This window comes from Oreochromis aureus, linkage group 7, assembly GCF_013358895.1.
Source record: "Oreochromis aureus strain Israel breed Guangdong linkage group 7, ZZ_aureus, whole genome shotgun sequence".
Classification (NCBI taxonomy): Eukaryota; Metazoa; Chordata; class Actinopteri; order Cichliformes; family Cichlidae; genus Oreochromis; species Oreochromis aureus.
In genome coordinates this window covers 29,719,481-29,742,438 of record NC_052948.1, presented here as the reverse complement: position 1 = coordinate 29,742,438, position 22,958 = coordinate 29,719,481, and the positions used below count along the sequence as shown (strand labels likewise).

Below are 22,958 nucleotides of genomic sequence, written 5' to 3'. Positions count from 1 at the left end.
AGCAGACTCTGGCTCAGGATCTGGCAGCAGCAGAAGATGCTCAGCCTCAGGTGCATCTGTGTCCGACAGCACAATACGGTCATGTTCAAGCAACCCAGGACATTCAGGCCCAGGGGCAGCTGACTCTGGCACAGGATTAACAACGTCAGCCAGTTCAGACTGCACAGGATATATTGGCTCAGAGTTAGCCATTTCTGGTACGAGGTACGTAGTTTCAAATGAGGCCAGCTTGGGTACAGGCAAAACAGTCTCATGGGAAGCCAGGTCAGATTCAGATACCGAGGGTGCCAACTGCAGGACCCCAGAGAACTGGGGAGTGTCACCAGGCAGGACGGGTATAAATAAGGCACCAAGCTGAGCAGGGACAGAAGCATCCACTAGCTGAGAGGACTCTGGGGAGGCCCCGGGCAGATCAATCTTGGGAGAGGGCCTAGCATCAACCAATCCAAGCAGAACAACAGGCTGGGGACTGATGTTGACTGTCCTAGGTGTAAGGAGTGCAGGGCCTTGCAGTGTGACATCCATTGGGTTTGTCAATGTGATCTCTGTCGGGCCTGGCAACGTTATCTCTGTTGGTCCTGGCAATGTAACCTCTGTCGGGCCTGGCAGTGTGACCTCTGTCGGGCCTGGTAGTGTTATTTCCATCTGGTCTGGTAGTGATAGTTCTGATACACAGGATGGCAGCAACAAGACTGGAAAGCTGTGCTGGACTGTTTTGTGCTGTTTCATAATTGTAAACAGTCAAAAAATCAGACATTATGGTCATAAACAAAAGTGTTATTCAGGGATGAGGACCCTCATACAAACATTTTTATCATGACCTTCATTACCCAGCCCTACACTCAGAAAAATAAAGGTGCCAACTGGAACCAAAAGTGGTTCTTTAGACTGATGCCATAGAGGAACCTTTTTTGGTGCCACAAAGAACCTTTCAAACAATGGTTCTTTGAAGAACCATTTATCTCAGTGGTTCATTGAAGAACCTTTAAAGGTGCCCCAAAGAACCATCAAGAAATGGTTCTTTGGGGCACCTTTAAAGGTTTTTCAAAGAACCTTTTTTAAAATGGTTCTTTAAAGAACCATTTTAAAAAGGTCCTTCAAATGGTTCTTTAAAAAACCATTTTAAAGAACCTTTTTTGAAATGGTTCTTTAAAGAACCATTATAAATCTTTCAAAATAAAATGTATCGTAAATTGAATTTGAGTAGGGTAAAATAAATACGAGCACAGCACAGACATATATTAATGGTTTATTGACATTTCCTAATATACCAAAAGACAAAAAGGCATTTTAACCCTCAGCACAACATCACTACTCATACATGTCACATATTAGTCATTAACAATAATAAATAAACATTTTTGCTATACTATAAATAAATATATAAATACTATATCTATAGATAACACAACAATTAATACATGTATTGTTTAATTAATAAAACATCAGAAAGTGATAAAACATATTAGAAATAGCAATAGCTTCATAACAGACCAATAAATCAAGACATTTTCATCAGCAGATGTTTGCATGTTCAGTAAAAATATAAGTTTTTGATTAAAATGATCAATGAACTTCAGCCTTACCTTATGTAAGGTAAGTTGGACTCATTGTCCTTTGTTAGTCCAGTTTAGGATAATGTCTCTGACATATGTATCATATCAAATATGTGTCATATCAAAACAACCCCACACCTGCAGTTGTTTCAGCTTTTCACAGGTGTTTCCTGTCAGCTGGTCAACCTCACTCAGGCGAACATCCATATCAGCCAACCAAACGACAAGCTCCTCCCTTTGTGCTTCAAATCCCTCCCACTCTGAGACAAGGAGCTGAGAGAGAGAAAACAAGGGTCAATTATAAAGAAGAGAGAAAACTGAAACCCTCCTGAGAAGGTCTGACTCGCATACCTGCAGTCGACCTGTGATGGACTCCTGTTTGGCGTTCACATCATCCCAGCGGCGGCCACACTCCCTCGCTGTTGCCAGCAGCTGAGTCTGCAGGGTGCCCTGGAAGAGCAGAGTTAATTTTCGACGCCTCCTGATCAGGCTCTCCAGCTGGATGAGTCGAGGTCCCGCCTCTTGCCGCTACCTCTGAACACACAAACATAAATTGCATGTGAAGCAGGAGGTGCAGATTTTTTTGCTATTCTTTTCTAAATCCAGGCTTGATGACGTGGAGGTATTTGGAAAACCTTTTTAGCCAGCGGACGACTGCTGTCTCGCAGAAAGTCAAATCAAATGTATGCAATACACAAGTAATTCACAAGAACACATTATAAAAAAGTCCCGTTCTTACGTGATTTCAGGTGAATTCTGCATCAAAACAGGGTGACAGAATTAAAACGAGTGTTTGCAGCAAATGTGAGCACAAAGCTTCACTTTGTACAAGCCTGCTATTAAAGTTCTCCTCTATGCAGACAACGTTCCTGTTTTCAAGGCACAACTTGGATCTGCTGTACAAATCTTATGGATACACAGTATCCATAAGATTACACAGTAAACAGTAGTGTGCACGACTACAGATTCTGATCCCTCATCCTAATATGGTCTCAAAAGGCTCACAAAAACAACAGCAAAAACAATAAAGCAAATGTTGAGGCTTCAAAATACAAAGTCCATAAACCAATGACTGACATGGGTTTTATCATAAGGGTGATAAATATACAATATGTTTTTTTAAGACTAAAAGTATGATACAGATTTTTAGTCTGAGAGATTTGATGTTCATTTACCTGCAGATGCACTATATGTGCCTGCTCTGTGGTTTTCCACAATGTTTTGCACATCACTATTTAATACAGGAAGTAAATGAACTAAAACAAGTCATCTTTCTTTGTGAGAGGACAATATTAATGAAACAAACCTCAATGACATCATAGAGATCCCTAAAGATGCTCCTGCTGCTTCTCTTCCTCCTCTTCCTAAGCTTCCTTCTCCTTGTCCTCGACTTCCATCCAATTGTAATTAAATCTAATTGTGTTTCTCCCTCCTCTTCCTCATTTGGTTGGAGCTGTGAACAGAATTAGTGTGAATCTGAATTAATTTGTGAAAAACGAGAAAAATCAGCTTTTTGGTCAGAGGTGGTCTTGTGATTTAAGCCGGGTAGATGTACGTGTTGATGCGACCTGCTTCATCTCTGCGACTGGCTGCTGAGTGAGATTTACACCCCAACTGGATTACAAACTTTATGGGCCAAAATTCAGCGTTGATACGACTTGTTAGTATAATGACCTCTTCTTGGCTTAATGTACGATGGTGGATAAATGAAATGTACAAAGAAAATTTAACTATATTACAAAAGGACATCTATCTTGGTAACATCAATGACCGGAGCATAACTTCTCAACTAGTCCGAAAATAAGTTATACAGGAACAGTCACACCTTCTCGTGTGTCACATTTTTATTGATTCAAAACTCTTATGCATAGCTGTGTTTTATACAGCTCTTACAGAATTCAGTACGGGCTCATGTGAGTATTTAATGTAAGGCTCAGCTCTACTGAATTTCTGAGTTTCTAGAGCAGACACAGAGCTCACACAACAGGCTTAAGGTGCCATTTTAGTGACTTTAACAATATTATAAATTTTAATCAGTCTAGCTGACATTACGTTATGTACGCAGCACGCAACAGAACCACATATTTCAGAAGCCAAAGGTTCAAATTAGTTGGGAGCACCTTCACTTAATTATAACAGTGGTTTTGTTAGGAAAACAGTTCTGTATACCGATACTAAATTGCGTTAACGTCAACGGCTAACGTATCTAACATAGCTAACCGTTATTGTTAGCACAACATTAACAGCAAGCTACAATGACGAGTAACAAAAACAAAACAGTAAAAAGGTTTTAATGAAAATGTTTTACCTTTTCAACAGTCCCAGAATCCAGAGCTTCAAAGACCAGCAGGTACTGAAGACTTATCCGCTCCGCTGTCACCGTCCGTGAGAAAGAGTATTTTTTCCCTTAGAAAATTCAAGGCCCGCAGCTCGCGCGATCTCTCTGCACATGCGCAACCCAACGATTGACCCCCCCTCTCTTTCGGGAGGTTGCCGTGTTCTCTCTCTCTCTCTCTCTCTCTCTCTCATTAACACATATTAACAAATTGCTCAGTGATGAACAAGTACTCAGTTTTGACAAAGCACACTGCTTAGGTAAATGATCTAAGTAAGTGTGTTCATTACACTGACATTCTGTTGTGCAATTGTTATTTACTTGTATTTTATAATTTGACTTTACATACTGCTGGGTGGTTTGTAAAGTTTACAATAACTAGTATTATCATTATGCTATATTTTCAAAAATATATAATAATCTCAAAAGTAATGCCTTGGAGTAGAAAATAGTAATGCTTTATTAAAATTTAAAACTAAAGTACAGTATTTGAATGTGTGTATTGTGTCTACCACTACTACTCATCATATTCATAAACTTCTTAATAATAAATTCCATAGTCCATATAAATTCCATATTCTATTACCACATTATTTGTGATCAATGGGTTTGCTGGTTTAGGGGTGTTGGGGGTAGGGTCTTTAGGCTTTGGCCCCCATCCCTGCCACCAGTATATTTTTAAGCAAGTATTTCTAACTTTTATTTGAATATTCAGTTTCCTATAATCTGCTCTTAAATTGTAACCCGCCCTCCCCCTTCGCACACACATGCACACAAACAAAACACACAGTATAATTCACAACCTCATTATAGTGAATACATATTTATGCCATTTTACACCATCAAACTTAGATAGCTAAGGATTAGAACCTTTTGTTCTTTAAAGAACCATTTGTAATAGCTAAAGAACCATCTACAAAATAAAAAGGTTCTTTGACATATGATGGTTCTTTAAAGAACCATGAAGACATCTGAAGAACCATTTAAGAACCATAATTTTTCTGAGTGTACTTGTGTATTAAAAATCAGGTCAATACCATATTAAAATCACTGAATCTTTAAAATCAACACTCAGGTTAAAGGTTGCTCTTACTTTGCTCAGTCAGAGAACTGCAGTTAAAGCCCTTTATCTGGTTGTTGCCCTGTGTTCAGGTCAAGTCGCCTTTTCCTCTTTCTCTCCAGCCTTTATATCAACACCCAGACCAGGTGATGGCATCAGAACAAAAAACACCAAAAAGCAAAAAAAGATTTTTTAGGAAAACTTGTCTTTCCATAAAGTCTTTACTTTGTCAAAAGTCTGCAGCTTGTATTTTTTAAGTGTTTTTCAAAATTTTTGTTTATGTTATTTTTAAATTTAGTTTTCTGCTGTCTTTGTAAATCTCAATGCGAGGGGATCCAAGTTTAGTGAAAGACTGTGTGAGAACATTAAGAATTAGTGGATTCCACCATCTGTGGTTCATAATGGGATGAAAAGCTTCAGAGGATCTGTGCACACGGGGATCAGGCTGCAGAGCTTTGATGTTGGTGGTGTTCAGGAACACCTATGAAAGCCATCAACATGGACATGGCTCATCACTGGATCATGAAGCTCAGACTCTTCCTTGTAAAGAAAAAAACAGAGTGCACCAATGAGCACTCTGCCAAGTCCCAAGTGGAAAACTGTCCTGTGGTCTGACCAATCAGAATCTCACACTGTGTTTGGAAATCATGGATGCTGTGTCCTCCAGGTAAGAGGAGACCACCCAGCTTGCTATCAGCACACAGTTCAAAGCAAGTATTTCCTGAAAGTAAGACTTTAAGGCCCCATTAATGCTTGACTATACACTGCCACTTAGATAAAGGCTTTTTTGGAGAATGCTTATTTCAGCAAGAAAAACCTAAACCAGCCTGTTCTCATTTTACAGCAGCATGACTCTCAATGAAAGAGTCATTATGTCTTCTAAAATCAATATTTGAGTCTATTTTTCAAGCACATCAAAGAAGTCTAAGGTTTCCTGATAAATTTCAGACTATTAAAGGAGTCTTGCAGTCTGCTTTTTTTCTGTGATATCTGGAAGAACAATAGCTCAGAGGTTTTGAAACATTTTAGCCTGAACTGAAAACAGGTCTGTCTGGGCTAAAGCTACTTCCACTTTTCACTGAAAGCATCGAGGAAACACAGTAAAAAAAAAATACCTGAGGAGTTTTTAAGTGTTTGTAACAGACTACACACCAGCTTTCGCAGGCGTGATTTTGGATTGCTGTCAGCTGATAACAAACAGGTGCAGGTGGAAACACCGTGAGTGTTCACACAGACATACCCCGATCTGTTTTTAACGCTGAAACTCTAAATGACCACAGCTTCATCACACAGTTTATGATGGTAACTAAACATAACACACCCATGGTTGCACATGGACACGCTGAGTCATCTCACAATACTTTATAATTGGTTATGAGTAGATCTGCACTCAAACACAATCAGGAGCAGTGTTGAAACTTCAGAATGAGGAATCACCGGCTTATGAGAGTAAATATTGTTAACTATAGTTAAGGTTACCATGGAGTTATCAGGTAAACAGACAGGTGTGTGCACAAGTGTTATTAAGGGATAACACAGATTGATTCATAGGTTGCTACCAGATAAACTTTATCTCTCTCATCTGTCTGTAAGCAAGGCACAAACAAAACAGCTTAGATACATAAAGAGCATCTTGGATCCTCTTATTATTATATATTGTTGAAATGATTGTTTTTAAATGATTAGTAATGGTACTTTTAAAAAAAGTGCATAGAGTGGTGGGGCCGAATCCTTGCTGGGTGAGCAGATTGACTCTCCGTGGACTCTTTGTAAACATGAACAGAAATCATGGAGTCTTATATAGCACAGTTTTCTTAATGTGAAGAAAATGGCAAAAGGTGCTGATGAAACTCCATCCATCCAGTCACTGCCACCCCAGGACATAGAGCAGCAGGGACACCCAGACCTCCCACCCCTCGGCCACCTCCTCCAGCAGGACACCAAGGTGTTCCCAAGGTAGAAATCTCTCCAGCATGTCCAAAGTCTTCCTCAGGCCCTCTTCCCATTTTCGGACATGCCTGGAATACCTCACCCAGGAGATATCCTAGTCAGATACTCATAATACCTCGATTGGCTCCTTTTGAGGTGGAGGAGTAGAGGCTCTACTCTGAGCTCCTTCTGAATAACTGAGCTTTTCAACCAATTTCTAAAGCTAAGCACAGGCGCCCTTCAGAGGAAGCTCATTTCCATTTTTGATTAAGCGTTTTTGTTTCTAAAAGAGTCACCTGTATTGTCCCTAACCCCACAAAAATCTTTTTTAACTTTAGAGCCGATAAATGCTTCAAAGAATTTAAAACCCACACGTGGTTAAACCGACTGCAGATAATCCCACAGTTTATCCCTACTCATCACTCACCCTCAGCATTTAAGTGCAGGCTCTTCCACCTGCTCTTTGCCAGATTTCTTTGGCAGTGCCATCATAGTTTTGTTCAGGCTCATTAGTACTTGTGTCCTTTCACTAAGCCTATTTGTTTTGCTTCTGAACCAGCCTGCAAATTCACCTTTCCTCCTTCAGCTTTGACCCTTTTGGACCTCTGTGCCAACACCTTCAACACCAGTAACACCTGGGCCAGTAAACTTGTGGACTGTTTACTGAATTATGTCTGCTCAAGAGTTCCCCAGAGGCTTAATCTTTAAGGCCCAAGCTCCTGACAGTACTGAGTATCATTCAAAGGCTCAAAGATAACATTTTTAGCCTATTTTTAGGCTGTTATTCATTTGTAGGTACAGAGATCCTCATGACAGTTTCAGGGCTAAAAAAGACATTTAGGCTCTGTTAAAATCTGCAACCCACTCTAAGTGTCACAGTCTAAAACCAAAATGTTATTCTTGTTGAGAACTGCACCAATATGATTTCTATAACACAGAGGAACAGAAGCGAACATTGGTACCCTCGATGTTTGATCTGTTTTCTGACAATTCAGTGGAGAAAACTTTAACAAGTGTTTTAATTCCTTGAGTTAACAGAATCTCAAATTTAACATTTGGTATTCAAAATATTTACTTATTTAGACTCAGAAGGAATCAGGGCTAGAAGGTGAGCTGGTATCAAAATGTAAGTAAACAGGAGACTGTGAGGGGAAGGACCTCGCACGCAGTGTTTCCAGATGAATGCTCGTTTATTTATAATGTGTTTCAACCAGTTTGCATTAGCAGCTTTCCAGCTGCACTCCAGTTCAGCTCCACAGCACACACAGCTCTGTCTGCCAACTCTCTCTCTTAGAGCAGCTACTGAAATCAGGAAGGTGTGGTTAGGGTGATGGATGTAAGCTGTGCCTGCCAGGCTTACCTGGCACTGTCCGCTGAAAAAGCCACTCCACCACAGAGGCTTTTCATATGTTCTGACTTGTTTTAACAAGCCACCTATCCCACATCTGAAAGTATAATAGGGTAACAGCTGATTGTATGGTGTGTGTGCCATTATCTATGCTGAACCATACATTTCAGTGACAGCTGGTGTCACTTCCTTATATGAAAAACACTGAGTGACAAGCAGATACAAAAGGGCTGACCTGTCACAATAAAACAATCCCAGGTCACTGCCACATATGCAGATGATACGCAGTTATATTTCCATGCGAAGGCAGACAATACAAGTACATTAAATAACAGGAAGGCCTTACCAACATAAATATTAAGAGTATTCATGATATCAAGATCTACAGTATTGATAACTGACATTTTTTAAGGGATATAATTTAATGCACCCTTTTCTTAAGAGAAGTAGTTTTTGGTTCCCAACCGGCAAGTAAAAAAAAAAAAAAGCAGTAATAATGATCTGGTTCTCACCTGCTGCTGCCCAGAGTGCACTCATCACTCCGTCTCACACCAAGCAAAACTGACTGTTAGCCAGTTGAGTCTTTTTATGGACACCAGCAGGATTGTGGTTTTCAAAATAAACATTTGTGTTTGTGCTAAACAAACAGAAACTGCTCAGGCACGGCAACAGAAGTGGAAAAACTTGCTTATATGAGGTATTACTGAAATGTTCTCACACACTCCACTGAAACACTCTCACACACACTACTGAAACTGCATCTCTCACATACACTACTGAACGCTCTCAGCAGCAGCCTGTTGCAAGACTGTGGTCAAGTGAGCCCTCACATTCGAAGTCACAGTCAAGCTAGCCGCAGTTGCACTTTTCTTAGGCATATTACGGTACGGGAGCCGACTGGCTTTGAAACTTGAGTGTCTTCTAGATACTGGCATTTATGTATATATGTATAGCTAATATTTCAAAACTTCATGGGGATTGACAAGTAAAATAGTGAAAAATGCCAGTATCCACAAGACACTAGTGTTTCTAAGCCAGTCCGCACCTGTACCGTAATATGCGTAAGAAAAGTGCAACTGGATTGTAGGTGCGTGCGGCTGGCGGTGCGGCTAGCTTGACTGTGTCTTGCAACAGGCTGCTGCCCCAGCTGTCGCATTTGACAGAGTTCTGATGGTCTCTGCTGAAGCTAATATATTATTAAGTAATGCTGCTTCACTTCGGCTACTAGCAGGTTGCTTAGTAGACATCTGTGTAGTGGTTTTTAATGTACCACTTTTTCCTTCAGTTTCCTTGTCAGGAGAAGGCATTTCATTTCAAGGCATTTCAGCTGACTTCCTGGTCAGCTTAAATGCAGACGGTCTTTATCCTTCACGCTCAGGTCCTCTAGGCCTGGGAGCTTGAGGGTCCCGCTCAGTATCTTAGCTGTTCCTAGGGTTGCGCTCTTCTGGACAGAGATCTTGGATGTTGTTCCTGGGATCTGCAGAAGCCACTTGCCCAGCCTGGGGGTCACTGCACCAAGTGCTCTGACAGGCACCACTGTTGCCTTCACCCTCCTCTCAGCCCTTGGTATTTCTGGGCTTGCTTCTCTTGTTCCTTTTTCCTGATGTTGCTATCACTCAGTAGCAAAATGTTTTTCATTTCCTTACTTGAATCTATGATAAAAGTGCTAAAGATGACACAGACAGCCATAAAAAAAGTATTTTTGCTAAAACAAGGTGATTTCCAAAAGGCTTTTAGCCTAAGCCTATATTGGCATGCTGTGCAGTGTGTCCTTAAAAATTTTAAGGAAACTGGGCAAGTGGAGGACAGAAGAAGTATGAGGCCTAAAAAAACTGCAGTAGACAAACAGTATCTCAAAGTTCTGGAATTGGAAAAACATTGAGCAAAGACCTGACACAGGACCTGAGAGCTGCATCTGGACCTTCAGCTCATCGTCTGCTGTTCACTGAAATCTCATCAGAAATTGTGTCAGAATGGTGGCTGTCAAGAAGACATTGTTAAGGGCTGGAAACAGGGAGAAAAGGCTGAGGTATGTCAGACTAGAGCCAGAGTGAAAATCGGCAGCTACAGGTCTGATGTATTTACGACTGCAAATTTAAAATTGTGGTTCAAATTGTTGTCAGTATGTAAGGAGGAGATCAGGAGAGAGGTCCACCAGTGAGTGTCTACAGCCATCTGTGAAACACTTAGAATTCAAGACAGAAAAAAGCCTCTAAAATTAAGATGACCCATGAAACCTACAAACATCTGTTTACAGATGTTCTATAAAGTCAAATCGTTTTTAGTTGTGTTTTACACCATGGTACACCATACAGAGCTCACAGGAGATTTGAATCATTAGCAGAAAGTTTCACTGAAGCCTTCCTGGACACTGGCAGCGTCACAGTTTAAAGTCAGAGACAATCAGGGCGCCTGGAGAGCAGCAGCACCCCCTGGTGTTCCCCATTTGTATGAATAAAAATGTATGCATTTTAACTTGGGTTTTGCATTTTAAAGATGATGCACTCAGGAATCTTAGAATTTTTTTGTAAGTGTGTAATAAAAGTACTTTCTGTTTTTAGGACCATGAAGAACTTCAGAAATTAACCTGATTTAATTTCCTGGCATTTGCTTAGCAGGTAAACAGGTCCCAAACTGATTTATTAGCAGTAAATCAAAACTGCAAATGAATCTAAATAATATAGTAAATACTATCAATGCTACTCATGCTTTTGCAGATTTACATAAGACCTTATTCAGCATTAAACAGGGTCAAACCAAAGACACACATCCATCATTAGGCATCAGCTTAATGCTGTTGAAGGAAACTTTTAGTTGGCGCATCAATAATCAGTAAATAAATAGTAAATACATCCATCTGTATTTATTTCATTTCTTTGCAATTAAAATCTGATCATCTCCATTAGTGTTTATATCTACTGATATGAAAACAGAAAACACAATTCACTTCAAAATATGAAAGACAGAACTATTAAAAATAGTCAGTACTGCATTAATCCCCTGCATGCACTCCAGCATTAGTAACACTGCAGTAGTACTGATGTCTGACATGTGGCTGGTGTCACAACAGCTGTTATTGAGAGGAAATTATCAATAGACCAAAACAGTCTCTGCATCAGGCTGTAAACACGTTTATTTCTGCTGTAAAGTTGGACATTTTAATGTGGACTCTATAGGGACGGAGTTACTGCTGAAACCTCTAGTGCAGCGATCCCCAACCTTTTTTGCGCCACAGACCAGTTTATGTCTGACAATATTTTCATGACCAGCCTTTAAGGTGACGCGGATAAATACAACAAAATAAAACCTGTACCAGTACCAAAAAAAAGAAAATGTATTCATAACACACGGGAAAATACCCAGGGAAACCGAGTTAACAATAAAAACGATAAAAACCTATAAAAAACCCTGAAAACCATAAATTTTCACACCCGAGTCTCAACTCTCGCGGCCCAGTACCAAACGACTCATGGACCGGGGGTTGGGGACCACTGCTCTGGTGGACATTAGAGGAAGTACAGCTTTTGGTGCGCCAGCCCAGGAGGTTTCTGATTGGCTACCTCCTGAACTCACCTGAAGGAAGGTATTGTACACACCCTGGTTGTTATTAATGCCATTTTATTGATGTCTTAATGTGTTTTTATTATTAAGGCAACATGTACACCAACAAAGGGCAAGAGGGTGGAGCCTGTATGCATGTGAGCGGGGCCTTCAGTTTCACAGTTTGGCCTTATTCATGCGGTTCATTAGTTTCTCCAACTTGATCGCCAGCGTCATGTCTCCTTTAATCTTCAGCTTCCCTGACATGAATGCCATCGTAGGCTTCAGCTGCCCTAAAATAACAAAACAGCAGCTTCACTAATGGTTCCTATAATCATATATTTTTTGTTGCCATGGTGACAGGTTACCTGAAAACATCTTGCTGAAGTCACTGGAGTCCATTTTCATGACAACGTCAGCTTTGGCGGGGGGCTCGCCCTGCCCCACGCTGCCCGAGCCAGTCTTCAAGTCCAGAAACCAAATGCCCGTGTGCTCTCCTTATATGGACATAAACAAGTGTTAAAGACACGCCCACTGGATCTCCTTAAGTGGACATAAACAAGTGTTAAAGACACGCCCACTGGACTTGAACCTTTAAATCCCTGTTACCTGACAGGTCGAACTGATAGACGCCTTGGGTAGACTTTACAACGTCTTCATTAATGACTCCTCTGATGACATCAAAAGTGCTTTCCACTGGGCCTCCAGAGGTGGGCGTGGCTGATGATGAGGATGGTGGTTTAAAGGCTGGGGTTGCCCCTAGGAAAAAAAAAAAAAGTGATTAAAATGGTGAAGAGCCCGGGGCTGTGGGAGGGTCGGCCTCCTCTAATGTGGTCAAAAATCATCTCAGTCAAAGCCGATGTCTTTATTTTTTTTTACTTTTAGTCTTTTCTCCAGGTGACTGCCTAAAAGAGCTACAGGGTAATAAACTTGATGTTCCCATTTACACTTGATAATGTCACCGTTGCTAAAAGTATTTCTCCTACCACAAATTATTACACTGCATTTTATTTAGATTTTAATTTATTGAATTCCTTTGTTGTTTCCATTTAAGAGAGTCGCTTCATTAATTTTTTACTTTATTGATCTATCTTTTAGACAAGATAGGTGTCATTATCCGGCGGTGTGTTTGTTTTTACCATGCTGCTCCATCTTCTCCACCAGTGACTCTGGAGTCTCGTCCAGGAAGAAGTCCGGCAGCAGAGGGTGACCCGGCTGGACGGCGTACTGGTCGAAGTCTTTGACGCCCTGCTCTCTGAGGAAGTCCTCATCCACCACGAAGTGACCCGTGTAATCCTTCGGACGGGACAGGATGGCGTAGGCGGCGTCCGCTATGATGTCAGCTTTCCGGCACTGTTTACCGACGCCATCTCCCCCCAGCATGTCCATGGCTGCCGTCTGAATCGCTATGGCAACAACACAGAGCAGGGTTAATATTACAAAATAAGTGTTAGCATGCTAACAATGCTGACAGCTGCTCACCAGTCCTTGGCCAGAGGGCATTGACGGCAATTTGACCTCTGAACTCTTCAGCCATGCCCAGCACGCACATGGACATGCCATATTTCGCCATCGTGTAGGCTTAAAAAACAAAAAAACAAATCAGATATGTGAAGGCTGCACAGATGCATGATGGGACACATGGCCAGATGGTTGCTATAGTTACCGGTGTGGTTCTTGAACCAGACGGGGTTCAGGTTGAGGGGCGGCGACAGGTTCAGGATGTGAGGATTCCGACTCTTCAGCAGGTGAGGGATGACCAGCTTAGACCTGAAACACACAGACGCCCATCAAACACATGTTACTGTCCACATGTGTATTTGATAACCTGCTCCAGTAACACACATGTGTTTTCCTAAAGGTCTTGTTTTCTAATCATTGAAAGACAAAGCTGAATCTGACTACATGAATACACTACACTCTGCTCTAGTTCACACTGCCCTGTGCTGCTTTGGTCATGCAGTGCACCACAACACAAGATCTCACACAGTACCAGTTTAAAATGAGGAGCATCTATTTTTTTGACAGGGCTGTCAACCTTACACAAATTACTCAAAGATTAAAGGTTAAAGTTACATTGATGAGTGATACTGAGAGGGCAGGGGAGGTGACACGCAGCTACGTGTCGGCACGTTCACCCTCTAATAGCGAAAAGACACAAACGCTCACACAACGAGTTTACTCCCAACTCCCAGCATGAAGACATGTTTTCACATTCACAGTGATGCGTGAGTTCTCTTTACTGTGAACAGATGTGGGCAGATATCAGCTGAGCAGCAAGATTATCTCATAACATCTTCCCAGCTCTTCTTTTTACACCTGCACTCATACCACCTGCCCATCGTGGCCTCACAGCCAGATTTTCACTGATGGATACGAGAAAGTTTAGACTGAGATATGATGTGTACAGCCCATGCTGAGGCAGATTTATTGAATAAATAGCTAAAAATAGAGTTGTCACCGATCACTCTGACTCTCATCCATCAGTACAACCTGATCTGAAATGACTTTAAAAATCTCAAACTGGACAAAATGCAGTTTAAATAGTTTTTGCACTATGAGTTGTTCAGACACTATTCCAAGTTCAAATATTATGCAGTCATTAAATGCTGCAGGGCAAAATTTAAAATGTTCAACAGAATCTAAAAATATCAAGTTTGAAGCTCGAAGTTACCAAAGTATCTGTTTTTTGTTTTTTTAAAAATCTGATTTCAGTCATTTATTTGGGCTCTTCAGCCTTTATTTTGAAAGGATAGACGAGAGCGCATGCAGGAGTAAAAACACACACACACACACACACACAGTAAATAGCCTGATCCCAACTCAAACCAAGGCCTCTGAATTAGCCTCAGGGCAAAGGTGTAACCTGCTCAGCCGGCTGAGCTATACTAGCAGCACTGTAAGGTTTTCAGCAGGAATCGAGTTCTGGAATTTTTCCATAGTCTCATTAAACTCTGAGGACATGTGGCTCCATAACCGACTTGCAAAATGGAAACCGTCTGTCTAATAATAACTAATAACACCTAAATCACAGTACATCGTTTTCTGACGCACACAGAGACCAGTGTGGTGGATTACCAGCGTGGTTTAGAACACCGGAAGTCCAAAGTTCAAGTCCCACTTTAACCATGACTGATGTTTAGATCAAACCTCTGCTTAATGAGGTTTGATCTATCTCCGCTCATACCAGCGGCTCATGAAGTTCTCAAGCAGGAGTGGTTATGGAGAGCTGTATTATGATGTTATAGAAAGACTGCTGTTGCACCCATTTATGTTTATTGAGCGCCACCTAGTGTAATTTCAACTGTACTGCAGGTACATCTGAGGACAGACGGTTAAAGAAGCTTAAACAGACATGCACCTCGTACTCGAGACCTCTTTACCTTCAGCTTGGTGTGAAACGTGACGTTTGGTGCTCAGAGAATCTGACTGCACTGACTTTTAACCACACTACGTGGAAATTTAAAGACAAAGCAACCGATGTCTTATTGCAGTGATCCAGTGAAACCTTTCCCTCCTCCATGTTAAAATTCCCTCCGTCCATGTTATCACCGCTGACCTGAAGTAAAACAAGTTCATGATAATCCTAAAGGCTGAAACATTATTACTAATGTAAACTGCACTACAGTAAACACTGAACCCACTTTGCTAAGTTAATCTTTCATGATCTGAACAATTTATATAAATCATGCAAACCAGTTATTACAGCAGTGCGACGTTTAACAACCTGCTGCTGGGAAATCAAAAGACACCAGCAGCATTTCCACAGCCTGATGAGACGGTGTGAGCTCATCTCCTAAAGCATGGTCTGTCTCCTCTGCGATAAAAAGATGTGGCTCCTTTATTCCCACTAAAAGCACTGAAAGTCGTTTCTGTGATATTTAGAGCACTTCAGCTCAGGTGTGCAGTGGTTTACACATTTACTTGGCAAACAAAAGGTTGCTGGTTTAGTTCCAGTTGGAGACAAAAACACCACCCTGAGAGTTGTGTCACTTTGCTCAGTTTCAAACCTTCCTGGTAGAAACTGTTTGACACCCTGTATGTTTACTTTGGTAAACACTTCTCGTGAGGTGGAGTGTGTTTGGAAGTCACAGGGTTTTGGTTTAAAGCCACAGGAAATTTAACTATGCTGCTGCACTCACATCATCATGGTCACATGGAAACATTTATCATCTTTTTATGATCCACTGGATTAAAAATGGAGACTCTGCTCTTTATTTGTCGGTTGCCGTTGTGATGACAGCTTTCTTTTATTAACTCAGAGCCGAGTGACTAACCCTGATCAGCCTTTCTGGGACTCAAACAGTCATCTGTAACTCCTCACTGTAAACAAACTTCCTTTATGTGAACTCACAGTTTACAGGAGACAAGCTGGTTACCTGCTCTACCTGTTCTGACCTGTCACAGACTTGGAACTACCGATCGTGTCCGCGTGTGATGGATGGGTTTCTGTAGCTTTAAGCGTCTTAGCCCACTTCCTGTTTAAAAAAACAAACTCAGGTATGTGCTCATACGTCAGGTAAGTTCCTCTCAGGTTGATTCCCAGCATCAGGTCGACCTTTTTCATCGGCGTCTCCAGAGTTCCCGTCAGACTGATGGCGCTTGCATTGTTCACCAAGATGTCGATGCCTGCCAATCAGACAAGAACTGATGATGTCACTGATAAGGCGGTGTGTTGCCAGGATAGAATTTACTTCCTGTTCTGATTAAAGGTCATTTCAAAAAAGTGTCTTTACCTCCAAACGCGTCAACGGCTTTCTGAACAGCATCTCCGATCTGCCGTTCGTCACGAATGTCCACCACGCAAGGCAATGCTTTCCCGCCCGCCGCCTCCACTGCAACATGCGCGCACACACACACACACACATGAAAAAAAGTTTGGAGACAAAGGTTGCTTGTTAACCTATTGACCCGTCAGCGCCTCACCCTCCTGTGCTGCGGTGTAGATGGTCCCGGGCAGTTTGGGGTGGGGCTCTGCAGTTTTGGCAGCAATCACGATGTTTGCACCATCTCTAGCAGCTTTCAGAGCGATGGCCTTCCCAATTCCTCGACTCGCTCCGGTGATGAAGAGCGTGCAGCCAGCTAGCTTCCTGCAGCAGGAAGAGAAGTTAACCTATACGCCAACACCTCCCCTCTCCACTCAATGTGCACAGTGAAAATAAGACAAAAGAAAATTAAAAGAAGCTAAATGATCCACCCTACATTTTTCAGTTTTTATTAAGTTAAAAACATTTTTCTTTCAATCAGGATAAATGTTTAATATCCTGATCAACCCTCTGGGTTTGTTCAAAATCACTACCCTTTCAGCTTGTTCATGGCCAAGTGTCCACCAACAGATTGGCTCTTTGATTTTTATTATTTTTATGTTTTTTGCCATTTTTTCTGCATAAAGCTTTTAACTTACTTCAGTTCTTTTCATAAATATAAAATTGTTATTACTTTTTATATTTTTATTTTTGTCCACTGCACCAGTTGGAAGACAACCTCAAATCTCACAATTTTATATATTTGCATTGCTACTGGAATTTCTTGTATTATTAATAGTAGAGTCTGAGCCATGTAATTGATCCACATCAACACTGATTATAATGCATTGCTATTTTTGTGCAGGGAGAGCAAAAACATAAAAACTCCCTCTCAGCTTGTTCGTGGCCAAAAATGGCCACCCCCTGTTTACGTTTACAAAATGCTATAAAATTAATATATAGTAAAACATTTTTCTACTTTCATTGATTTGATTTTTTAAATTACCACCGGTCCTACTCGTGAAAACCAAAATATAATTCAAATTAAGAAATTATACCCTTTGAATACTAGTCAGATTACGTATTATTACTATGTTTTGGGGGGAAAATAGCAATAAAGTTCACATTTTTTCAGCATATGAATGATGAAACCTAATATTCTTTTTAATCATCATTGCAGGTCACTACAGTAACAATGATTTATTTTTAGTTTACTTTATTTTTTTGGATGAATGGCCAAAAAGAAAATCACACATGGTGTGTTAGTGGCCAGAAAGGCAATTTAATGACCAAATAACCACTAAAATGATCAAAATTTATATTTCAGTGTGTGTGCATCCTCAGCAGCAAGATGTGCCAACCACAGTAGAGTGGTTTTTGTAGGCACACTTTCCACAGCTGGAGCAAGTGGCTGCTCTAGGTTATCCAAGCTGTATTTGTGCCTATTCTAGTCCAGGATTGCTTCTTTTTTTCCAGGCTTCCTCTATTTCCCATCACTGACTGCTGCTTCCCTGTGTGTTGTGCTCAAAAGAAGCACATTCCTCCGTTGCTTTGGGATGTGGGATATCGCCCTGGTAGTTTTGGTGAAGCCAAAGACAGACAACAAAATCTTCCTCTGTTGCAACTGGAGGAGCTGGGGAGGTAGCTCTGGGTTGTTTCCCCTGTGCCAGTTTTCATCTGAGGAGTTCCTCTGCCAAGGTGACCGAAGATGTCCTTGGAGCTCCTCTGTCCGTTGGAGTCTGAACCCCTTTCCCTTTTTTATTTCCTGAGAACTTCCAGTGTTGTCATCCAACATGCTATGTATTGCTTTATTCTGGTGTAGGTTCACATCTCCACTTTATCTGTAATCCTCCAATCCTCACACCTTTGCCTCTCTTGCAGGTTTGTAAGGGTGCACAGCTAAAAGATCTCCTTTGTTTTAAAAAGTCAAAAGTAGATCTCAGGCTGCTATTGCAGGGAACTGCATACAGGGTGAGCCCTGGTTTGCTACCATTGGGTACTAGATTGTAGAGCAGTCTCTCTTCAGTAGTGGGACCCACACGGTTTTCCCGTCATGAGGGATCCACTCAGTCGCCAGCTCCTCGTTCTCAGAAAATGCTCCTATGTTCTTTTCCATCATTAGCTGCTCGGGCTCGGGCTGTTTGTACTGCAATGTCACTCACAAACACAAACTATTAGATCCTTAAGATCAAACCTATGTCAAAACTGTGTCATTCTTTTGGTCCATCGGAGCGTGGTAAGCCATCAAAGGCCCCTACTGGAAACTAGGAATATTACATGAAATTGCTTGCTTGGCCAAAAAATGGGTAAATGATGTAATTTGGTAAAAAAAACATGAAAAACTACAATTTTCACGTGTTGAGTTTAGAATGAAAGCAATTTTACCTAAATTGCATGATTTAGTACTGTCAATAACAAGGAATTGATAAAGGTGGTTATAATGGGTTTCAATTGGCCAAAAATGGCCACGATAGAGCCAAGAGGAACAATTTGGTGTATATTGTATATTATTGATATTATTAAGGAGCTGATGTTGAAAATTAAAAAAATCAGAAAAATATAGACCTTTGGGAAGTTTCATTCCATTTGCATTAACAGAACGAAAATGGTTGAAAAAAAGAAAAGTGAAGTGGCCACAAATGGCCAGGATAGAGCCCAGAGGGTTAAAACAGGAAACAAAGGGATACTTTAATTTCTTAAAAATGAAAAGAAACTTCATTGAGATGGCAGGTGGTGGTTTCTACAGGTCATATTTGAGATTAAATTAAATGTATACATTTGACATACACAGGAGTCTGAATTATTTATTAATTCCAAATATGCTAGTTTCTGTTGGTTTTAATGGTAAAAAAAAAAAAAAAAAAACTTACACAACAACATGGTGTTATTTTGAAAATCCACTTCCTGTCAGGTTAGCTTAACTTGCGTTCGGCAGCTGTTCGAACAAAAATCATAAGTCTCAGTCCAGAAACGAGCTTCGGACAAAATCTTCCTGCTAAAAAAAACAAATAAAGGCGCGCAGAGAGGGTTTAATTAGCCCGAGAGCTAACAGCTAGAGGTAGTTACATGTTAACTGCTAATGCTACAAACGCCTCTTAGAACATCTTGCGCTTTAAACTGTACAACTCAGAGGTCAAAGGGCAGAGTACAGCCAAATTGCTAATTATTTCTGAAACACGAAGTTATAACAGTTAGTTCGGCTCCACTATGTTCGAAATATAAACGTTTATTTAAATAAAAATGGCCACATCGAGTGGATGCTGATGCAGCTATTAAACGTTTAAGCTGAATTCTGACTGATCACCTGTGACCAGACGCTGCAGATAAGATCCTGTAATTTAAATCAATGTAGGCTTTCTGTAGGTGATACCAGCTCAGTTCTTCTCCTGCGAGGTCCCAGTTTAAATCTGTTTACATACACTACAGTTCTACAGCTTTTCTCTGGCCTGCTCTGAATTCTAAATTAGGCCGTTGATAAATGCAGACCACATTTACATAAACTACAAGTTTCTGAACAGAAGTCTGTTTGCATGCAAGGGTAGAATCTCATCGAGATGCGTGAATAAGCAACTGTCACTAGACTCAATACAATAATCTTGAACTTTATAATCCCTTGCTCAAAAGTCAGACGACAAGTGAAGCAGAACAACGTACAGCAGATTTACAAAAAAGAAAGCTTCACCATTAATTCGGCTGCGTTAAAACCCGATCAAATCAAGCCGTTTTATTCATTTAAACCTCCGCTTGTTCCAGGGCTGCGTCTCACCCCGTGACGACCCTTCGGGTGAGCCGCGGACTTTATTCAGGGAACTTTTCGAATAGACTTCCGCGTGCAGGAGAAGGCACTCACCCCGTATTCTGCAGCATGGTGGGACTCAGGTGGGCTCAGGTGAGTTGAAATGTACAGGAAGCGATCACAGTTTGTGCACAAAGTGGCTGCGGGTCGTCTTCTTCACCTTTCACCCAATTCAAGTGCCCCACGCCGAAGCCGGAAGTCACACACAACTTCCGGTCTGCATACCGATGAGATTTCAAACGTTTTATCGATCTATTATTGATGCATTGATCAGATTATAATTTATTATTATTATCATTATTATTATTACATAAAGTTTACTGAAAATTGATTAACTTTTGTGAAATAATGCATTTTGTTCAATTCGATTTTTTATTCATGGGCAAAATCACAAAGGTGGCGTTTCATATTATAAGGTAAAGACCCAATAACACGTCTGCAACCAAAAGCTGCAGAGGGTTTTTTGACTGTTTCTTGTAGATTTTTCTTCACTGAAACCGTGAAAAATATATATTTTTTAAATTCCATTTCATCAGGTTTTCTTGAAAAACTTGAAAAGCGTACATTTTCCCTTTTAAATTTAAATCCCGTATCCCATGCTTGAGTCAAAAAACTATATCCAATAATTTCTCAGATTACTTTAATATTTCTAAGAACTCAAGAACTTCTAGACTCAAGAGAAATAGAAAATGCGATAAATTAAGGAGGGTCAGCAGGAGGGAGAGGGTACGGTCGGTTTGGTGGTGTGATGAGCTTAAATGATCAACAACAACAACTTAAAAAAAAAAAAAAAAAAAAAAAAAAAAACAGAAAATGTTTTTTAAGCCATTTTCATGCATATTTAAGACTGTGCAGCAAAATGTCACCTCGTTAAAATAACCCATTAAAAATATTTTATGTAAAAGTCAGTTGAAACCTTGGTTTGCACCAATAACTGAGGTAGAGTTAGCAGATGTTAAACATGACCTTAATTAGATTTAAACATAAAACAAAAGCAAACAAACGAACAAACAAGAAAAAAAAAACGTAATTGTGCTACAAACTGCTAGAGTTCCTGTTTTTCACCAACAAAAAAAATGCAAGACCTTCAATTTGAAGTTGGCAGTGCTAAAGCTAAGGTGTTGCAGGAGAAACATGTTGGACAGTGAGGACATTTTGTGATCAATCTTGGACAGAGTTAAGCATTGTGCACTGTGATATTTGATTAAAAAACCCCAAAAACAACATTCTAGTCTGAGCTGAAAATGTAATGAAAAACAGGAACAAACTGTCCACCTGTGGCACCATGAACAAATTTATTATCAAGAGACAAATGAAGGAAGTTTGTTCATCCCCTTCCAGATATCTGCATCCAACAGCTTCACAAGGCTGGGTACACACAACAAAAACAATTAGACCAAAAAGGACACAGGAAACAGTTTTCGCTGTAGCAAGGTAATAACAGGAAGGGATATGGAACCACAGGAAATAACCTTAATTATCCTTAATTATGTTACAAACTATAGTATAGTACAGAATATTTACTGAGGGTCGGAGGTGTAATATCGTAAACTATTTTCTTTTCCACAGATCGGAACAAAAAGAACAGCTGGTGGAACTAAGATGAGAGCAGGTTAAACAGGAAATGAATCACAAATTGAAGATTAGCTCTTTGTCATTGTACATGTACAATGTACTACACCAACTGTGCAAGGAATAAAATATGAGTAGTAAGACAGCAGGAATACAGAACATGCTAGTGGATTATACACAACACAAGAGGAGGTTTGAATCAAGTCTTAAAAAACAAAACCAAAACCATATCAAGTTAAAACTAGTGGTTCAACTTAAAAACCAGAAATGAAGCACTCAAAAGTGCAGTTCTAATGTCTACACGAAGCAGGTTTTGGTAGTGAGTCAGTCCTCACAGATTCTCAGGTTTGAAACGTCCAAGTTTACATCAGAAAAAAAACATGTTTACACACTGATACAAGGAGGTTTGGTGTCTGTCCAGTTCCCTCTTCATAACTACATGTATAACTCACCTGTTTCCTCTTTAGCTGCTACTCTAGGGGCCTTAAACACCAACTCTCTGTATGTCCTCCTCCAGTACATCCATCAAATGTCTGAGGTCTGATGTCCAAAACACCTCAGCCTCCCCTCAGACTTTGTCTCCAAATTGCTCAGCCTGAGCTCATGTGCTCTTTTCTAACCCTGCCCATACTGCTCACCCTCATGGCTTTTTGTCAGTGCCACCATCCCTGAACCATCCATCACAGCAGGTCTCACTACAAGCTTATAAACCCTCCCTTTCACACATCTACCACTCATCTCTGCCCACTCCACCTTCCTCTTCACCTCCCTTGTGCACTGTCTGTTGCTTTGGATGGTTCACCCTGGGCATTTAAACACTACCTTCACCATCAGATGCTGCTCCTTACATCTTCACCTTTATAACTCACCTGATTAAATTGTATTAAGGCATAGAGTTTGCATTATTAGGGGTGGGGCCTCAGACAGGTGTTGTAGCTTCTAGCTACCTGCTAGGCTTCACCTCAGCTAATTTGAGTCCCTGAACTGGACCTGTGGACTGTGTTTGAACTGTTGGAGCTTCTTGGACCTTTTTTAAAATAGTGTAATGGTAGAGGATGATGTGATGGTGGCTACAGC

General features: G+C 40.7%; 1 protein-coding gene and 1 long non-coding RNA gene across 2 annotated transcripts; both read right to left on the bottom strand.

Moving 5' to 3' along the window:
- Positions 1-1,235: 1,235 nt before the first annotated feature.
- LOC120441190 lies at positions 1,236-4,063 on the bottom strand. Its single transcript, XR_005613865.1, has 4 exons — positions 3,865-4,063; positions 2,863-3,009; positions 1,908-2,090; positions 1,236-1,829 (listed from the first exon to the last, which is right to left on the bottom strand). It is a non-coding gene; the product is annotated as an uncharacterized LOC120441190 (long non-coding RNA).
- Positions 4,064-11,829: 7,766 nt separating this feature from the next.
- hsdl2 (hydroxysteroid dehydrogenase like 2) lies at positions 11,830-20,522 on the bottom strand. Its single transcript, XM_031741078.2, has 10 exons — positions 20,364-20,522; positions 16,695-16,858; positions 16,505-16,603; positions 16,283-16,397; positions 13,435-13,538; positions 13,251-13,349; positions 12,908-13,174; positions 12,378-12,527; positions 12,137-12,265; positions 11,830-12,061 (listed from the first exon to the last, which is right to left on the bottom strand). The coding sequence occupies exons 1-10, from the start codon at positions 20,378-20,380 to the stop codon at positions 11,946-11,948; spliced, it is 1,260 nt and encodes a 419-aa protein (XP_031596938.1). The 5' UTR covers positions 20,381-20,522; the 3' UTR covers positions 11,830-11,945.
- Between the last annotated feature and the right edge of the window lie 2,436 nt (positions 20,523-22,958).

What these genes read in the sequence shown, in the direction of transcription:
- hsdl2 (XM_031741078.2), bottom strand. An exon ending in CTACACCGCAGCACAGGAGG is followed by an intron (nt 16,604 to 16,694) that starts GTGAGGCGCTGA and finishes CGCATGTTGCAG; the next exon opens with TGGAGGCGGCGGGCGGGAAA. An exon ending in GGAGAAGATGGAGCAGCATG is followed by an intron (nt 12,528 to 12,907) that starts GTAAAAACAAAC and finishes TTTTTTTCCTAG; the next exon opens with GGGCAACCCCAGCCTTTAAA.